The 21,325-nt window shown below is 37.3% G+C and overlaps 1 protein-coding gene across 1 annotated transcript; it reads left to right on the top strand.

The window, feature by feature from the left end:
• Positions 1-1,562: 1,562 nt before the first annotated feature.
• LOC109148192 lies at positions 1,563-5,423 on the top strand. The gene is made up of 2 exons (XM_019296037.1): positions 1,563-1,992; positions 3,759-5,423. Exons 1-2 carry the CDS (start codon positions 1,873-1,875, stop codon positions 5,046-5,048), a joined length of 1,410 nt encoding a protein of 469 aa, XP_019151582.1. The 5' UTR covers positions 1,563-1,872; the 3' UTR covers positions 5,049-5,423.
• Positions 5,424-21,325: the final 15,902 nt, after the last annotated feature.

Raw genomic sequence — 21,325 nt, 5'->3', positions numbered from 1 at the left:
TAATTAATTATAGAAGTAATCACATTCTATACATGTGTTTTAAGAAGTTGTCAATCAAACAATGTATATGACTTTTATTCTCATTTCTTGTGTCTAACCCATAAATTAAACATACTTTAAAATTGCCACAAAAGAGGTTACTAAATAAATAAAAAATAATTTTTATATCAAAAAATAGCCATCTTAATTAAGTTTATTACACATAATTTTTCAAGTAAAATATGAAATTTATGTAAGTGTACACTTGCAAATAATGGTTTATGGTTTCATCATCACTCAATAAAAAATACTAAAGTTTTGAAAATCTGGGGCATATTTTGGGGAAGTATTCAAAGGCAGCTGCAGCGGGCGTGGGGTGGGAACTTACGTGTGGGGTCAGGCTAGATGGTAGGGGCCCCACCAAAACACAAAAGCCATCGAGAAAGTGGATGGCCACACGTGCGCACTCATTGACGTTGCAACTTGCAATGAGTTTTCCTCGGTAACATAATTTTACTCAACATTATATTAACCGCTAAGCATACCTCATCAAAATCCACCAAAATTATTAAATTTCTTTGTCCTCCTCACTTGGACCAAATTATCCCCACCACTTATACACAACTTATGATTAATTAAATAAGGTAATTCAACCGAATTCATCGAGTAATTAACAGATTGGCTGTTATCGATGGGGGCTTAGATTCTTTGTGTTGAAAATGTTTGAAAAAGTATAAAAAAAATACTACTTTGAAAAAAATTATGAGTATTTTTTTTTTTTAAAAAAAAAAGGTAACCCAACCGAATTCATCGAGTAATTAATTTAATAATCATAAAATTTTAAATTTACTTCTCCAACAAAGTTGAATTCCCAATCTCAAATATTCGACAGGATGTAAATTACGGTCAATGACTCAACAAACATGGCCAAATGTCGGTGCGTACAAGAGATCTGTCCGTTTTAGACATAATCTCCACACTGCTGCTGTTGAGGTTCGAACCTTGGTCTCTTCTTCCAAATCATGCCTAATGAATCAATGAACTAAGTCCATGCAGACAAATTCTAAATTTACTTGTTTAGTACGATGGTTGTGCGTTTATTAGAAACTTTCCGAAAATAACTATGCTATTCGGACGTTCTTTGAGCTAATCGAGTACCTTCAATACTTAATTGACCTTGTATTCTCTTGAACCAGGCCAACCTCGAGTCACTTGAGGTCATCTTATGCTTTGCTCTTTTCGAATTTTGCTTTCTCTTAAACTTGTCTTGTTGGGTTGAGTTCAATATTTCTTTTAAATGAAGATATCGAATGTTGTACGAATATATTTTTATAAATAAATTCTCAAAAAAATGCCGATGGGAGTGTGAACTTGAAGTTGTTATAGTATGCAATTGTTGAAATCATTGAATACGGCAAGCAAAATTCAGGTGCACCCATCAACCAAAATTACCAAACCCCATTTAATTCCTTACAGCCCCATTTTAGTAATTTCATCCCCAAAATATTTCTATAAATTATCTTTTTAGCCTTTTACTCTCCCCAATAATTACTACATTCACATTGTTAGAAAATTCACTCACGTCATTGCCGTGTTTGACCTCCATAGCGTCAGTCATACAGCCTATACATACAAATTGTGTATGTATAGAGAGAAAGAGAGAGATTTCGTGGTTGTATGCTAAATTGCCTATATATGTATGCGTGTGTATGTAGTGAATCGGTTGGGTTTTGTATTGTGTTCCGCTCCGGCTCCTTGTTGTTTTCTTCGTCTTCTTGCAGAGTTTGATAGTTTTCTCGAGAGAGAAAAAGTGATGTTTAGGTGATGAAAGGAGCTGCAACAACGGTGGAATTTTGGTGATTGATTTGTTCGTTGATCGATTGAAAAGAGAAGATGAGACGAGGGGCGAATGGTGGAGAGATGAGAAGTGCGGACGACGCTCTGGAGACCGTCAACGCCGCTGCAACTGCGATCGCTTCGGCTGAGAATCGTGCGTCTCAAGCTTCGGTTCAGGTAAATTTCACGTCTGTTTCTCCGGTGTGATTTTTCTATTTGGGGAATTATTTTCGATTGTATTTTATTTTGTTGTGTTAGATCAGTAATTTCCTTGGAAACTGATCATTTTGTAACTGATTTATATCTTTGTTTAAAAAAGGAAAAAAAAAAAACATCTTGTCTGAAATCAGATTTGAGATCTGATCTGGTATATTAAAGTGTTTTTAACGAGAATTTTGAATCTGCAATTTGCTGCTTAGTCGGGATTTGGTGCTTGAGGTTGACTTGTCAGTGTGTGAAAGTGGATCATTGAATCCATTGTATGATTTGTTGCTGAATTCTTTTTAAACAAGGAAATTTAGATTTAAATTGTTTAAATGTTGAACCTATTTTCCAGAATTGCGTAGAAATAACTGGTTTTGAGAAATAGACGCAGAAGTTGTTTTGTTCAGAGTAAGTAAATTGTTGCAGGTCTGATTGGCTGTTTCTGTATGCATAATGGAAAACCATGATGCATTTATGTTATTGTAGAAAACAAATTGATGAGGATTCTATAGTCTACATTTCCATCTGTACTAGTCTTGTTTCCAGGCTCCCAGTTTTATATACTGTATTCTACTTCCTGCTCCTTGTTTGAAAATGGGAAATGTTCAGTATTCTCTTTAGGAATTTGAAATGGATTTGCCTTATCCTATTAACTTGCAAACTGAAAAGATAGAATGCTTTTTTGGTGCCAATATACATGCCAATAATTGAAGACGTATGGTTGATGATGTCAATGAATTTGCGGGCATATGCCCTCTTTTGATTATCTCATGTTGTGACATGAATTTATCTACGGTGCTCAGTTCACCAATAAGTCATGTGCCTAAGTACTTGCATAAATGCAATTAAAATCATATGAACACATACACTGTTTTTATTTTACAGGCTTATCTACAATTTGTTTTACATGACAACTTAATTAGTTTTGCATTATTTCACATTGTGAATCTTCAAAAGTCCCGTTAGCTACGGTCAGTCTCTCCTACTTTATGAATGAGGGAGTGCTCTGTATTCAGAAAGTGTGAACGTTCTTGTCTCCTTTCTACGAGTAAGTGCAACTATGACAACACAAGACACAATATTTACTTTTCATGAATCTTTATGGAGTTAATGCAAATATTACAACAAAAGAATAATGTTTTTCTTCCAACAAGTTCTCATGAATCTTTATATTCTTGAATGTACTTTCTCACTTTTCTCCTTTGAACTCTTGGAAAATGTATGATGGCATAATCTGGGCAACAGAACCTTTGTACACTGGTTTTCAATTACCTACAACCCTTTTTCCCTTGCTTGGGCAGGGAACAGAAAATGTTACAACACTAAGTACCCTTGTTGGTGATATTGTCAAGTAGTATTTGTTGCTGTCAAAAACTAATGCCCTATGCTCTTGAGAGAAGAAACTAGTATATGTCTGTCAGTTTGTAGATTACCTTAATATTTAAAATTGAATTCAATAAAATCCAATTTGATTGGGTCCAGCAGACTTGAAGTATTCCAACTTAGTTCAAAGACAAATAAACAACAAATAATGGATACTGAAGTTTAGATTACGGTTCTGAGTTAATCATCTTGCACTCACTTTATTCTGGCTTCACTTACATATCACTGAGGAGAATGAATAAATGGAAAGATGTTGGGTTAAGGAAATCTCATAGATGACGTTTTTACTTGAGTGATTATCATGTAAAATTTGGTGGCTCTTTCCTCACTGTTTACTTATTCTTAAATCTTAATAGGTGCAGAAGAGAAGATGGGCTAGCTGTTTTAGCATATATTGGTGTTTTGGATCTCAAAAGCAGAACAAACGAATTGTACATGCAGTCTTTGATCCTGAAACAGCAGCTCCTAGGGAAGATCGTCTCCATTCAGTTGATAATCCAACTCGAACCTCAACCTCTATAATGCTTCCTTTTGTTGCACCTCCCTCCTCTCCTGTATCTTTCCTCCAGTCAGAGCCTCCTTCTGCAACTCAATCCCCAGCTGGTGTGATATCATTTTCTTCCATGTCTGCCAACATATACTCCCCTGGTGGGCCTAATTCAATTTTTGCAACTGGACCATATGCTCATGAGACTCAGCTAGTTTCTCCCCCAGTTTTTTCAACATTCACCACAGAACCTTCTACAGCTCCCTTTACTCCTCCTCCTGAGTCGGTGCACTTAACCACACCTTCTTCACCTGAGGTGCCATTTGCTAAGCTTCTTGATCCTAACCTTCAAAATGTTGGTGCCCGTAATATGTTTCCCCTTTCTCCTCATGAATTTCAGTCTTATCAACTACAACCTGGAAGCCCAATTAGTCGTTTGCTTTCTCCTGGCTCAGCAATCTCTGGTTCAGGGACCTCATCACCTTTCCCTGACCGTGAGTTTGGTGTAGGAGATCCATATTTCCTCGAGTTTAGAACTGGTGACCCTCCCAAGCTGTTAAACCTTGAGAAGATAGCCCCACATGAATGGGGATCACGACAGCGATCTGGTACTTTGACACCAGATCGGATGGGCACTAGATCTCATGATAATTTCAAGATTAATCATCAAAGCTCTGATGTAGCTCCTCTTTCAAATTCATATAATAGGTGGAAGAATGATGACACAGTACTTAATCACAGAGTTTCATTTGAGGTTACTGCAGAAGATTTTCTCAGGTGCATGGAAAAGAAGCCAGGATTGTTGTCCAAGGCTGGATTTGCTGCGCCTCTTGAGAAAGGGAAATCTACTGCCAAAGGACAAGGATGCACTCCTGAAATGAAAATTGGTCACGATTGTTTTGCAGTCGAGTCCTCAGGAGAAAGCTTCGAAAGGGCTTCTGCAAATGGAGAGGATAGAAAGCAGCACCATCAGAACCAGTCTATCACTCTCGGATCTTCAGAGGAATTCAACTTTTTTGACAACATAAACGATGAACTCTCTGACAAGCCTAGTGTTGCTGGCTCCGACTGGTGGGCCAACGAGAAGGATCTCGGTCAGGGTTCCAGTCCTTGCCAGAAGTGGTCTTTCTTCCCGATGGTACAGCCAGGGATAAGCTAATCCACGCATCAGGCAAGTAAACACTAAACAGCATTTCTCTTGAAAGATTTGAAACACAGCAGCTTTGAGCTAAATAGACAGGTAGTGATAACAAAGCCATTGAAGTATATCATTTGAAGGCTGTTTTTGGAGCACTTCCTGACATTAGAAAAAGGATAAATAGGTGGTATGCATTTTGGTTTTATAGCATGGATAAAGTAGTTTTTCTTCTCCTGCGTGAGAAGCAGATTGACTCATAGTATTAGAGTCTAGAGATACTTGCTTTTGACCTTTCAATTGTGTAATATAAATAATACATAGATTTATGACAGTTATTAGGATAAAATTCACGTTCCTTAGCTTTTTCCTATGAAGACCGTTGGAAACTTGTTGATATCGGTCTTGTTTACCAAGTAACTGTTAGATAAGTGCAAGTACAGCCAGCATCCAAAACGACATTATTTATCAATCCAACCTTAAATTCAAAAGGAAGCTGTTGGTTTAACGTGTACAAGAACATAGAATTTGGTATTAAGGATATCTGGTTGACATATTCCATCTCTATTTGTTTAGTTTAGCCCCTGTTGTTGAATAGCTGTATATGTTGTAACTTCTTGTTAGCTTTTTCTCCTCTGAACACTATTTATACATGCTTGGGTTTATATCAATACGATCATCAAGTTCATAAACTCCCCATGGTATCAAGAGCTTAAATCTCTTATGAAAGAAATTTTTTTTTTCTTTTCCTTTTTCTCTAATTGATGGCTTCTACTACCACTACCAACGCCAATGAGATCATCCAACTAAATGCTCCCATCCACTTTCCTATCAGACTCACTACCACCAACTTCCCAGTTTGGCGCTGACAAGTTCATGCTACCCTTGTTGGTCTCAATCTCCTGGGCTACATTGACGGTTCCACCAAGGAACCGGCCAAATTCTCGGATTCTGCTCAATCCGTTCCCAATCCTAGTCATTTAATTTGGTACTGTCAAGGCCAAATTATTGTTAGTGCGCTTCTAGGAAGCTGCACTGATACAATCCAGCCACTCATCTCGTCGGCCACGACAACACATGATGCGTGACAACGTCTTGTTGCAGGTTATGCTAGTGCCTCCCGAGGACGTATTATCTCCTTCAAGGCGAAGTTAACCAGAAACCCGAGAGGCTCTCGGTCTATTTCAACATATCTTAATGACATGCGAGCCATAGCCAACGATCTTGCCTTGGCTCAGTGTCTGATGAAGATTTGCTCGTGTACATCCTGACTCTGCTTGGAGAGGAGTACAACTCTATTATTTCTGCAGTCCGCGTTCGTGAAAAATCCATCTCGCTGGGTGAGTTAGTCGATATCCTGACTGACCATGAATGTCAGTTAAAGGACGCGGATGATTCACACCAGTTGTTATTGGCGACTGCTAATGTCACTCAGCGGACTGCATTCCCTCGGAACAATTGGCAATCGAACTCCAATCGAAATGCTGTACCAATACTTGCAATTACGGAGCTAACTGGTCGAATTGGCAACAAGGGGGAACAAATCGGCCCACTGTTATATGCAAGTTTTGTAACTTTGCAGGTCATGAACCGAAGGTGTGCTGCATGCTGGCTAGGTTCCTAAAGAGCATAACGTCCTCACCGCACATACGTCTGCGTTGCCTACAGTCCAGTCCGTGCAGGCATCTCTACCCTGGCTGTTTGACAGTGCTGCATCGCATCACGCCACCTCTAGTATCACGTCACTGCAGACACTCTCTGAGTACAATGAGCCTGATGAGGTTCGCCTGGGTGACGGTAATTTCCTTCAAATTTCACATACTGACCGGTTTTAGGTAATCAGTCTCCGGTTTACGTCTTATTTCATCAGTCGCCTAACTATGGTAAGTTACACCCTTTTGGATGCTTATGTTTCCCATGGTTGTGCCCTTATAACACCAAGAAACTATAACCGAAGTCACGCCCATGTGTCTTTCTTGGCTACTCCAACACTCAATCGGGTTATAAATCTCTGGATCCTGGTTCCAATCGTATTTATGTATATGTATCTAGGCATGTTAGATTTATGCCCCATGTATTTCCTGATAACGATTTACAGAAATCATATAGCAGCTCACCGTTTGATTCACATGGTTCAGAATTATGCAATATTTTGTTCAAATCATCCCCTTTGTCTACATGCACAGGTAGAGATCATTCCCCCAGTTGCGCAATCACCCGCGCCGAGTTCTTTGTCTTCTCCGGGTACGTCTCTCTCTAATGTAGCTGACTACCCGCAACCTGCACGGGTGGGTGTTCCAACTCCAGTTCCAATACCGTCCAGCGAAAATGCTCTGGATGTTCCCCACGGTTCACCGTCAGCTGCGTCCAGTTCGCCGTCCCCCACTGTTCCAGAGAGTGGTCAACATGCAGGCCAATCCGTGTCTGGCTCACAGCCCGTCACCACCTCCCAAACTTCTCAACTGCTGAATAATCTCTGCCGTTCTTCCCGGGAGCGTCGTCTTAATCCTAGGTATTCTGGTTATGTCATTAACCAAGTCACGCCACATCCCTTGCCTCCCTCCCACTTTAGAACCTTCTACCGTCTCCCAGACTCTTAAAGACCCTCGGTGGAGGTAAGCGATGGATGAGGAGTTTGAAGCGCTCCAGCGTAACAAAACGTGGCAATTGGTTCCCTGCGGAGCAGTTCTCCTGATCGGCTGCAAGTGGGTCTATCGTGTCAAGCGCAAACCGGATGGGTCGGTTGATCGGTACAAAGCACGGCTTGTTGCTAAAGGGTTTTTGCAGACTGCTGGCCGGGATTATTTTGAAACATATAGCCCGGTTATGAAACCAGTGACCATCCGTGTGGTTTTGACTGTTGCCTTGTGTAACAGCTGGACTTTGCGGCAGTTAGATATTAATAATGCGTTCTTTCATGGGACATTGCATGAGGAGGTGTTCATGGAGCAGCCACAGGGTTTTGTAGACCCCTCATTTCCATCCCATGTTTGCAAGCTGACTAAAGCTCTATACGGCCTTAAGTAGGCGCCTAAGGCTTGGTATTTGGAGCTATCATAGTTCTTGTTGCGCTGTGGCTTTGTGAAGTCACAAGCAGATGCTTCTTTATTTGTCTATTCTGCTAATACTGTCATTGTTTATTTCCTGGTGTATGTGGATGATATTATCTTAAAAGGTAATGATGTTGCATGGCTTAATCGCTTTGTTGACACTATGTCAGCTCGGTTTGCTCTCAAAGATCTTGGCCCCTTACATCATTTTTTGGGCATTGAGGTGGTTCCAACGCCCGCTGGTCTGTTTCTGACTCAAAGTCAATACATCACTGATATTCTAGTTCGGTTTAAGATGGATGGTGCAAAAGCTATTTCAACACCACTGGCTACCTCGAACGAACAAGTTGCTGCCTGCACAGTCTGGTACTGCACTGGTTGATGTCACTCAGTTTCGGCGTCTCTTTGGCTTGTTGCAGTACCTGGTCATCACTAGGCCGGATGTATCCAATGCGGTCAATCGTCTTTCGCAGTTCATGCACTCACCTACGGAGCTGCACTGGCAGGCTGCTAAACAGTTGTTGCGCTATCTGAAGGGAACATTTTGTCATGGCCTGTTCCTCCATACTGGGCAACCACTTTCGCTAAGTGTGTATACGAATGCTGATTGGGGAGGCTGCACTACTGATGGTCGTTCCACCACCGCGTACTTAGTGTATCTTAGTTCCAATCTCATCTCTTGGAAGTCTGCTTGCCAGAAGTCCGTATTGTGCTTGTCCACGGAGTCTGAATTCCAAGCCTTGGCAAACGCTACTGCAGAATTTTTGTGGGTTAAGAATTTGCTTTGTGAGCTTCGGTTGCAACTGGTAAAACCTCCGTTTCTGTTCTGCGACAATCTTAGCGCGACATATGTGTGCAAGAACCCGATGTTCCATTCGCGTATGAAGTATCTGGCACTCGATTACTTCTTTGTTCGTGACTTGGCTGTTGATGGTTCACTGGTGGTTCGACACATCCCTTCCAAAGATTAGCTAGCTGGCTTCCTTACCAAACCCTTGGGTCGTTCCATGTTTCTTCTCTTCCGGTCCAAGATTGGAGTCTCTGACAGATCTTCAATCTTGCAGGGGCGTATTAAGGACATATGCGGCTGACATATTCCATCTCTATTTGTTCTAATTTAACTCATGTTGAACAGCTGTATATGTTAGATTAGTTGTTGTAACTTCTTGCTAGCTTTTCTCCTCTGAACACTATTTATACCTACTTGGGTTTATATCAATACGATCATCAAGTTCATAAACTCCACATTTGGCAGTCTGGCCTCTATGTCGAGAAACTTCACACTAGGTTGACGTTTTCGTCGACAAATTTACCTTCACCTTTCAACCAAAATTCTTGTGATTTAATAATTTAATAATTACTGTAACTAATTATAGTACATTACGTTTTGAAAAAAAAAATAAAATTATAGTACATTACATTTTTCAAACTTTTTACTTCCTACTTGTTAGAAGTTTCTAAATTCATAAACTCGAGATACATTTTTTGATTTATTCTTTATTAAAATTTTATGGAGCGTTTAGTAGCAAGGAATTGAAGGAATTAGGGGGAGATGGAAATTTCAAAGGATGGAATAAGTAGTATAGTGATCAAATTGATTTGGTTCAATCACTCTAACCTAAAAAGGGATTGATTTTTTTGTTTAATTACTATTTTATTTCCCACATTTCTTGAAATTGAAAATCCCATAAGAAGGTTAGGATTTGTAATTCTACGGAAACAACGAAGAAATTGAAATTTCATGTGTTTTTGAAATTTCTATGGATCAAACGACTTATTAGATCAGAGTTAGTAGTCGGATTTGGAGTAGAATCTTTGTTAACAACCTACAAGAAGGAAGTAGGAAATGTCGTGAGAGGTGACAGGAACATGCAGCTTGTTTTACATTTGGGCAGTTTCATAGAATATGAATACCTGCTTAATTTTATCCCATGGGATTCCAATGATTATTATTTTCTTACCCCAATGATTATTATTTTCTGATGGGGTGTTTGGTAGAGTGTAGTTGCAATTTAATTGTAATATTTTTTTATTTGGCAATAAAATTATATTGTTTGGGTGGAGGAAATTATAATTTTATAGAATTACACTTCCCTTCTTTTGTGGAATTGGAATTCATACTTCCTCGATATGAATTGCATGTGATTCAGCATGGGAAGGAAATGAAAAAGAGAGAGAGCTGAAATGAAAAAGAGAGAGCTGAAATGAAAAAGAGAGAGACCTGAAATGAAAAAGAGAGAGACATTTTTGCTGCTACTACTACTATTATTATTATTACTATTATTATTACTATTACTATTACTATTACTATTACACAAAGACATTTTAGTCTTATTGTAACATTTTCCATTATGTCATCATTAAGTGGTAGACAAAACACCAGAGTTTCTTACGATTCTTGAAGCAATGCTATAAAGATGACAACTATGGCTGGAGGTGCTCAATCTTATTGGCTTTCGCTATGAGGTTGGATCATTACATGTATTATACTTGTATATTTATTCTAACATTTATATTATTTATTCGTTCCTCATTCCTAATAATTCTATTCATTCGATCGACCATTAACAAACATAACAATGTAATTTGAACTCTTATTTAATTTATTCTCACCTTATTATTAACCGAATTACAACTATTTTCCTCCTAATTCCCTCATCCCAACTAAACCTCGGTTGGTGTATATAGAAAGCTAAACTAAATTAAATTTGGTGTATATATATATATATATGAGCCCCCGGATGAAGAAGTTTTGGAGCATCTTGAGACTGACAGAGCCACAATGGCCAGCTGGACGACTCTGTGATCCCATAGTTTTGTAGGGTATCCCCTCCCCCTACCCCCAAAAAAAAAAAAAAAAAAACTTAAAAGGTAGGATAGATTTACCAAAAAAAAAAAAAATTTGGTAAACCCTAGACGAGCTAAGCTCTCCACTAAGAACCAACTCAAATACTCAATCACTCTTTTAATTTTGAGAAGTTACATGAAATTTAAGCTAAACAATTTTTATAGCACCAATGGATAACATTATATTATATTGATCCATGAGCTTTTCTCAATCTTGCTGTCTCACCTCAGAAGTGGGAATCTTAATTCCTTCAAAGTAAAAGCCAAGACCTCATCATCAATATAATCGATATGATGATTGCCTTTGGACGGACCACCTGGCTTGCTTCTATCATATCATTACATAATCAGATGGCGGATCAAGTATGCAATGTTACGTTATGTCTTCTCGATCACTGTTGCAGATTGAGAGCTGAGAGAATAGGAAAGAAACTGTATTTTCTGTTATCTTCTTTACAAAGGGAAGAAGGAAAGGCTTTATACAAAAGAGAGAAGAGAGTAACTACTTCTAACTAACTAACTCCCAACCTGTAACTAACAAAGGCTAACTATTACAGTAGAAAAAGAAACATATTAGAGAATATATTCCTAAAAGCCCCCCTCAAGCTGGATTGTACAAGTCAAACAATCCAAGCTTGGAAATATAGTCATGAAAAGACTTAGGACAGTGAGTCTTGGTGAAAGAATCTGCCAACTGATTCCCTGAGGTGATGTGAAGTAGCTTGATGACTAATTTGTTTAGTTTTTCCCTCACCAAATGACAGTCAAGTTCAATATGCTTTGTCCTTTCATGGAACATTGGGTTCTCAGCAATGGCAATTGCTGATTTACTGTCACAATAAATAGCTACAGCTCCTTTGTGATGGACGCCAAGATCTGCAAGCAAGAAGAGCAACCATTGTATTTCACAAGTTATGGCTGCTAGGGCCCTATATTCAGCTTCTAAAGAGGATTTGGAAACTATGGCTTGCTTTTTGGATTTCCATGAAATCAAAGCATCTCCTAGGAAAACACAGAAGCCAGTTACTGATTTCCTTGTATCAATACATGCTCCCCAATCTGAATCAGAGAAGGTTTTTAGCTGTAGGTTGGAGACTGCTGGAAAGAAAAGACCTTGGCTAGGAGCAGCCTTTATGTATCTTAATACTCTGTAAGCAGCTTGGAGATGTAAGTGAGTAGGTTTGTCTAAAAATTGGGATAACTGTTGCGTGGCAAACCCAATGTCAGGTCTAGTGATGGTCAGATATAGGAGCTTGCCCACTATTCTTCTATACTGAGTACTGTCTTCAAGAAGCTGACCTTCACTTCTGCTTAGTTTATGTGAGGGAACTGTGGGACTATGGACAGGTTTGGACTCTAAAAAACATGTATCAGCAAGTAATTCCAGAACATACTTCCTTTGGCAAACAACAATGCCTTTCTTGTGTCTAGCCACCTCCAAACCAAGAAAATATTTCATAGGCCCCAAGTCCTTTATTTGGAATCTCTCATTGAGCTGTGTTTTGACTTCTTGTATGGCTTCTAAATCAGCACTTGCAGCCACTATATCATCCACATATACTAATAGGGCTACAAAAAACTTACCCTCCCCTTTTGTGAATAGGGAGTTGTCAGGCAAGGACTGTTTGAACCCCATACCTTGTAGAGCGTCATTCAACTTAGTATTCCACTGTCTACTAGCCTGTTTTAGACCATATAAGGACTTCTTAAGCCTGCACACTTGCCCTCTTTTATCAGTTGTCAAACCAAGAGGCAATTGCATATATACTTCTTCTTCTAAATCACCATGAAGAAAAGCATTGTTCACATCCATTTGGTGTAAATGCCAGTCTTTTGCTGCTGCTACTGCCAGGAGTGTCCTTATAGTGGTCATCTTAGTTACTGGACTGAAGGTGTCCAAGTAATCAATCCCATGAGTCTGACTATAGCCTTTAGCCACCAACCTTGCCTTATATCTCTCTATGGTTCCATCAGCCTTATGTTTGATTTTGTACACCCATTTGCACCCAATTGGCTTCTTGGAAAGAGGTAACTCAACCAACTCCCAAGTGTTGTTCTTTTGTAGGGCAATAATTTCTTCTTGCATAGCTGTCTTCCAACACTCATGTTGGGCTGCTTCTTGGTAATTTCTAGGCTCAGACTGGCATGAAATGTTCATAACAAAAGACTGATGTGGTTGTTCTAGCCTTCTGTAGTCCAAGACCTTGGAAATGGGGTGAGGAGAGATCTTAACTGCTTCAGTTTGGCACACATAATCTTGTAGGTACCTAGGAGTCTGTTTTTGCCTTGTAGACCTCCTATTGTTCTGTTGATTGGAGTTTTCTTGGGGGGGGGGGGGGGGGGTGGAGTTCATGTGTGTCTCCTCAGGTGGTTGCTCAGCTGAAGACCAAGTTTGTGCCTCATTTATGCTACTGTCCTGATCTTGCATATGACCAATGTCTGGTTCATCCATGGGCATAGTACTTGTTTCAGGGAGATTAACTTGAGGTGAGCTATTTGTTAGGCTGTTGTCTTCTTGAAAAGGGAATATACTTTCATAGAAGGCTACATCTCTGGAAATGAAGAGGTTCTTGGCCACTATATCATACACCTTATACCCCTTTGTACTGCTAACAAAACCAAGGAAAATACATTTCCTAGCTCTAGCATCCATTTTAGACTTGGGTCCCACTGTTGTTGCATAAGCTAGGCATCCAAACACCTTTAGGTGTTGATAATTTGGTGCTTTCTTCATCAAAACTTGATATGGGATTAAGTTGTTGATGGCAGCAGAAGGCAGTCTGTTGATTATGTAAGCTGCATGTAGCACACATTCACCCCATAGGCACTCAGGCAAACCAGCCTGAAATCTGAGAGATCTTGCAACTGCCAACAAATGTCCATGCTTTCTTTCCACCCTACTATTCTGCTGTGGGGTGTGAATGCATGAAGTCTGGTGAATAATCCCCTTTTGTTTATAGAAGTCATCCATACTGAACTCCATTCCATTATCAGACCTTATGCATTTGACTTTAGTTCCAAACTGGTTCTCAACCAAGATACAAAAATCTGTGATCAGCCTTCTCACTTCTGACTTCAACTTCATCAAATAGACCTACACAGCTCTGCTATGATCATCAAGGATGGTGAGGAAGTAATGGCGATTGTGAATAGTGGGTATTTTATAGGGTCCCCATATATCAACATGTAATAAGTCAAAACAACTGGCTGCCAAAGAATCACTGGCTTGAAATGGAACTCTTTTCTGTTTAGCAAAGTGACAACTGTCACAAACCAGATTTTTATTAACATGAATCATTGAATCTAATCCTTTCAACAAGTGTAGCTTTGCAGGTGAAGCATGTCCTAATCTATTGTGCCACAAATTACAATTATCTATATTTGAACTGTAATTGCATACAATAGATGAAATAACAGGGAAGACTAGGTGATACAATCCACCTTGTAGCTCAGCCCTTCCAATCACTCTCCCATGGAAAGCATCCTGTATTATGCATTGATTAGAATGCATTTCCATACTATACTTAGAATTCTTAACAAAAGAGCCTACTGAAATCAGATTGTAATGAAAACCTGGGACATAGAGCACATCATTGAGAACCAAATCATCAGATAAAATCACTGTACCAGTAAAAGTGATGGGGACCTGTTGTCCATTTGGTAGATTAACATGCAAATTGTGGATCCTCTTTTGATCACTCAATAGTCCAAGATCAAAAGCAATGTGATGAGTTGCACCACTATCCACAATCCAACCAATTTTGCTACAATTGACAGAATTAAGTGAAGGATGCATACCTTCAGACTTCAAACTTGCTGATACAGTGCTGGCCAGTACTTGTGAAGGCTGATCAAGAGGTGAACTCAGACCTTCAGTGTTTGGCTTCCTTGTCTGAATGAACTCCAAGAAGCTCCTGAAATCATCTTGAGTGAAATTCATATTTCTGTCTGTATTATATTGCTGATTTCCTTGGATCTGATTTGCTGAGGGCTGGTTTCTTGACTTTGGTTTCCACCCAGGTGGATAACCATGCTTCTTATAACATTTGTCATGAGTGTGACCTGTGTATCCACAGTAGGTACACACAGGTTTCTTGTTATTTCCCATGGCTATCTTATACCCTGACTGTGAATTCCCATCTGATCTAGTCAAGAAGACACTGCCTGCTGAACTGTTTTCACCTGCTTGGTGCAACTGACTCTCAAAAACAGTGTGTCCAATCTGAAACTGTCTCTCTTGTTGTGCTACCATGGAGTAAGCATCGTTCACATCTGGCATAGGTCTCATCAACATAATTTGATTCCTAGCTCCTGTGTATCTTTCATGTAGTCTAATCAAGAAAATGGATAGTTTATCCATGTCAAGCTGCCCATTGAGCTCATCAATTTTCTTCCCACAATCACATTTGATGGGGCAGTAACAGTACATCATAGGCCTAAGGATGCTCAATTCATCCCACATTAATTTCTGCTTGGTGAAGTACTCATTCAAAGAATCTTCTCCTTGCTTAGTCTGATAAATCTCACACTTTATCTCAACAATTCTAAACAAATCTTGTTTGCTAAACCTTCTTTTTAGGTCGTTCCAGACTCCATATGCTGTGTCTATCCACAATACACTCCTTCCAATCGTTGGTGACAGAGATCTGACAATCCAGGAAGCAACTATGTTGTTGCATCTTTCCCAGGCCATAAATTTCTCTAGGTCACTCGCAGAAGGCTTCTTGATTGCTCCATTGATGAAGGCAATCTTGTTCTTACAAGACAGGGCCGTGGTCATGGCCCTAGCCCATGTGTGATAATTGGATCCATCTAAAGGGAATGAAACCAATTCTAGGGCAGGGTTTTCATTTATATGTAAATAGTAGGGATTAGATTGATTCTGCGGTTCGAAGGGTACCTCAGATGTATTCGAACCAGTTGCCGCCATAGAAGAGGACGGCACTGTGCTTGCACTCGCCGAATTTCCTGCCGGAGTTGGGATACCAGTCGCATTTGCTGGATTAGGATGACTTCCAAGCGCAGGCCACGCGGTAGCCATGAAAAAAGATTGAGAGGTCACTCTGTGAGCTCTGATACCATGTTGCAGATTGAGAGCTGAGAGAATAGGAAAGAAACTGTATTTTCTGTTATCTTCTTTACAAAGGGAAGAAGGAAAGGCTTTATACAAAAGAGAGAAGAGAGTAACTGCTTCTAACTAACTAACCCCCAACCTGTAACTAACAAAGGCTAACTATTACAGTAGAAAAAGAAACATATTAGAGAATATATTCCTAAAAATCACCTTAGCTTGCAATTGCAATCAAAAAATTAAAATGAGCACGCACAAGAAAGAATAAAATGGGGTTTAATTTGAGCAATACAATATATATATATATATATATATATATATATATATATATATATATATATATATATATAGTTATAGTTATAGTTATTGTGCTTATAATTTAACGACACATTATCTTATTGAAAGCATCAATACACGGAAGCGAAGGATTAATATATGTATGTTAAGGTATAGTACGTATTGCTTCTTCAGTTCATATATAGGACATACATTTAATTCTTGCTTTAATATTATAATTTGGACTTCTCTAGTGGGCGGCAGCCGGCAGGCATGTGCTGAACTAAACATCGCTCTCATCTCATATATATATAATTGCCCTACGTGCTCCGTCGTCCTAGACTGTCTGCTCAGTCCAACACTAGCTTAGCTTCTTCATGTATGTGTACAAGTCTTGCCCATATCCACACACACACACACACACACACACACACACACATATATATATATATATATATATATATATATATATATATATATATATATATATATATATATATATATATACACACATATAATTGAAGTTACAGTACAGGGTAGTTAGTTATTGCAGGAAAATTAAAATAGGTTGTTCGATGCAATGCAAGAATTATATGTATATGGCGGTGGCAAAAAATGTCAACCAGTATGTAGGATGTGTAGTAGAGACTTCAAATTTTGTTGTCAGTAGATTAAACAAAAAGTCATGCGAGGACAGGTAGTTTAATTAATTAGTGTGAAGCTTTCAATAATAATAATAATAATAATAATAATAATAATATTATTATTATTATTATTATTATTATTATTATTGTGCAATATGATAAACAAATCTGGCATATATATATATATATATATATATATATATATATATATATATATATATATATATATATATATAGGGATGCACTCAGGTGCGAATAAGTGTTCAGGAAGGAAATGCGAACGAATCAGCGCGCGACACGTGTCCAGATCTAATAACTTAAAAAAAAAAACGCGGTGGCATTTTCGTAAATAATTGAACATCGAAGTGCAAGTAAAATCACTTACAAGTGCAACTACTTCCACCTATAAGTGCATGTAATTTTGCCTTGTTAGCATTCACTTTCCGCAAACATTCATGCACCTGGGTGTACTTATAACTATGTGTGCAACTATTTATAACTATATGTGCAACTACTTATAACTATAGGTGCACCTACTTTCACCTATAAGTGCATGTAATTTTGCCTTGTTAGCATTCACTTTCCGCAAACATTCATGCATCTGGGTGTGCTTATAACTATTTGTGCAACTATTTATAACTATAGGTGCAACTACTTATAACTATAGGTGCACCTACTTTCACCTATAAGTGCATGTAATTTTGCCTTGTTAACATTCATTGATCTGAGTTCAGCGGGTAGTAATACCCCTGAAAACCACTCGCAAACATTCATACACCTAAGTGCAACTACTTATAACTATGTGTGCAACTACTTAGAATTATAGGTGCAACTACTTAGAACTATAGGTGCAACTAAGTATTGATGCTCAGTGTAAATTTTTACTTGCACCTATAATACATTTTACATGTACTTGTAATACATTTTACTTGCACTTCGATGTTCAATTATTTACGAAAATGCCACCGCATTTTTTAAAAAAATCAGTGTTTCTCATCCATTAGATCTGGACACGTGGACGAACAGAATTCATTCCTATTTCGCGCCTGGGCGAAGCATTCGCACCTGAGTGCGATTCTATATATATATATATATATATATATATATATATATATATATATATATATATATATATATATATATATATATGGGCGGACCTAGTGGGGGGCAGTGGGGGTAGCTGCACCCAATCCCCCTACCCCACCCCTTTATATATATATATATATATATATATATATATATATATATATATATATATATATATATATATATATATATATATATAGAGGCGGGTTCAGGTGCGGCAGTGTCTTACGGTGCGGCAGCACCAATAGTTCGCCAAATATGCACCATCAACGTTAGGAAATACACCACGCAAAACAGAGTAAACAGAGCCCTGCATCACCAAACACACACCATTAGGTGTGAGTAAAAACATCATACACTGTTCGGAAATACACCATTGGGGGTGGTGAGTTATATGGTGTGTTTTTTTGAGTCTGTGGTGTATTTTGTGATGTTTTATTACATTTCATTGGGGTGTGTTTTTATTACACTGTTGGTGCATATTGTTAACACTGTTGGTGTATTCTGGAATTTGACCGCACCGCCGCACCGTAAGACCCCGCCGCATATGAGCGCTCTTCTATATATATATATATATATATATATATATATATATATATATATATATATATATATATATATATATGTATATGTATATGTATATATATGTATATGTATATGTATATATATATGTATATGTATACATATATAGCATGAAATATTATATAAAATCTATCTTTATGTTAAAAATATCAATAGTTTGAGTAGTTTAGTTGGTTGAATTTCAAATTTTATGTTATAAAAGGCTTATGTCATGGGTTCAAATCTCATTAGAAACACTTTTAATTATCATCTCTCTTTCATTTCTTCACAAGATAAATTAAATATTTTTACTCTACTTTTTATGAATCATTTAATTAACAAATTAAATATTCTTTTAGTCTAGTTTTTATAAATCATTTAATTAATGTAGTATATAAGTTTATAATATGTTTTATTGTATTCGAATTAATTTAGAAAAATTTATCTAACTAAAAGAAATTAAAATTTAAAAGTATTTATGAATATATTCTTATTCAAATTATTTTATCTAATAAATTATGTTTCATATTTTCTCATAAGTATATTGTAATTTATAATGTATTTTGTATTTTAACCTTATTATGTTTGTGACTTTGGTGTGCACCACAGAAAGAAAGAATGTAACAGCTACCTCATATATTAGTAGTTGCCTGCAGATGGAGGGTTACTATACTATACTGATGAGGAGTGAGACTACATATATATGATGCATAATTCAATGTTAGAACTTATATTAATTAGAAGATTCAATTCATTGCCATGAAAACAGGCAGCATATATCTATCTATCAGGCTTCTGCATGTGCATGTTGTGAGTTGATATGTGATAGATGTCTGCTTTTCATCCATATATTGAGGCTAATTAATGGTTTTACAATACTCCATCTCTCATCTCTGTCACTGTGTGTGTGTGTTTTTGTTTTTGTTTTTTCATTTTTTTGTTTTTTTTTGTTTTTATTTTTTCTTTATTTTAATTAAGTGGATATCCAGTTTAGAGGGCCCATTTCAAAATTAATATTTTCTCCATTATTGGTCTCATTTAATCAAATCTAGTTTTCCTATGTTATATTATATTATTATATTCTAGAAGATGTTGAACAATCAATAATGCAACATGCATGTCCACTTAAATGTTTAGTTACCTTTGTAGTAGTAGTAGTTAATTAGGACCAAGCTAGATCACTATTTTTAAACTATATATCCATTCACCTTGGTAGATCATTCATGCATCTTAGTAGATTAAGGGTGAGGGTTGCTGAAAATTAAATAAGGAGAAAAAGAGTGGGATTCATTTTATAAATATTATGAATTTAAAAGTTTTTAGTAATTATATAATTGATTTCGTAATTTTATTTTATTAAAATTTTAAATTATTGATGAATTTTAATGTGTGATTAAGATCATTTACCATTTTTTTTTTACAGTATTTTGTACTCATTTGATCATGCCAGGCTCACCTGTGAACAACATCTCAGGTGCTAACGTGCGAATAAATCTAGTCCCATCACCATCCTCCCGGTGTTGTACATTTAGAAATGCTTGACACTACCTAATTCTAATCACCTTCTTCAGCTCCCATGTGTCATCAAAAGAGTTTCTTAATGCACTGTCAAACATTTTCAATTGTACTACCTGATATATATTTTACAAAAACTACCACTTCGTTTTTTTCCCTTTACACTAATTTTCAGTCTTTGATTATGTCTAGATAGACGGACCAAATTTGTTTAGACGTCCACACCTAGAGGCCTGTCCACATTTGATTCCAAATACACACACTACATAAAAGTAAGAACGACAACCGGACAGAGGCAAGGAATATTTTCCCTATCCCAGTGACTTCATCCCATCCTGCGATCAACTTTTGGAAATGTATAGGGAATCCATGCATGCCAATCAACCTTATAGTCAAACTAGTAATTTAATATAATTTTTAATATTTAAATATGAAATTTTTAATTTAAGTTATCAAATTCAAATATTAATTTAGTATTAAGTATGTAATTCTGTATAACTTAATATATGTATGTTCCAGATCGTAAAACTTCGTATTATGTTTTTTGATAGGCATAATGTACTAAGGAGTAATATGGTACAGACGTACAGTTAACATATACTGGACGTAGTCTCGACTTCCGATTTACATAACTGGAATCGAAATAATAACCTCAACTCTATTTAATTTTTTATTAAAGGTTAAATTCTCAACTTTAACGCCCTCACACTTTAACTCGATAAAATATTTAAGAGAACATAAATTACGGTAACTCAATGACTCTGCATACAGGGTAAAATGTTGAAGTTTGAACATTGGCCTCTGCTCCAAAATACTGTCTACTCTATTTAATTTTATGAGTACACAACCATGGTTGAAAATTATAGAATTTTCGACTACCTGAAAATGATCTTAAATCAATTCGAAAGCCTTGTTCAATTCCGACCACTTTTGGTATCCGGAAAAACATTTGTTGCTATTTCCGACCACTTTTTGCTTTCGACTTGATTTAAGATCACTTTCAGGTGATCGGAAATTCCATATTTTTCAACAGTGAACATAGTGAAGTTAGTGAGCCACGAACACACACATATATATAATTTCAATTTGTCAACTACTATATTGGACTTGTTTGATAAATGGTGGATCTGTCAAAATTTTGATGGATCCACTATTTTTTGACGTTTTGATCATGTCAAAATGTCAAAAATTCGTTTAGTAATTCAGCGATTTTGATCATTTTAAGCTTCTTCTTTTACCTTCCCCATCCGA

The sequence above is a fragment of the Ipomoea nil genome, unplaced genomic scaffold, assembly GCF_001879475.1.
Source record: "Ipomoea nil cultivar Tokyo-kokei standard unplaced genomic scaffold, Asagao_1.1 scaffold2036, whole genome shotgun sequence".
In the NCBI taxonomy this organism is placed as follows: domain Eukaryota; kingdom Viridiplantae; phylum Streptophyta; class Magnoliopsida; order Solanales; family Convolvulaceae; genus Ipomoea; species Ipomoea nil.
Note: the sequence above shows the minus strand (reverse complement) of the source record. Positions and strands in the feature narration are given on the sequence as shown.

Excerpts from the sequence above, each read along its gene's own strand:
- LOC109148192 (XM_019296037.1), top strand. The coding sequence starts at position 1,873 with ATGAGACGAGGGGCGAATGGTGGAGAGATGAGAAGTGCGGACGACGCT. Across the intron at positions 1,993-3,758 it reads CGTCTCAAGCTTCGGTTCAG|GTGCAGAAGAGAAGATGGGC; the intron begins GTAAATTTCACG and ends AAATCTTAATAG.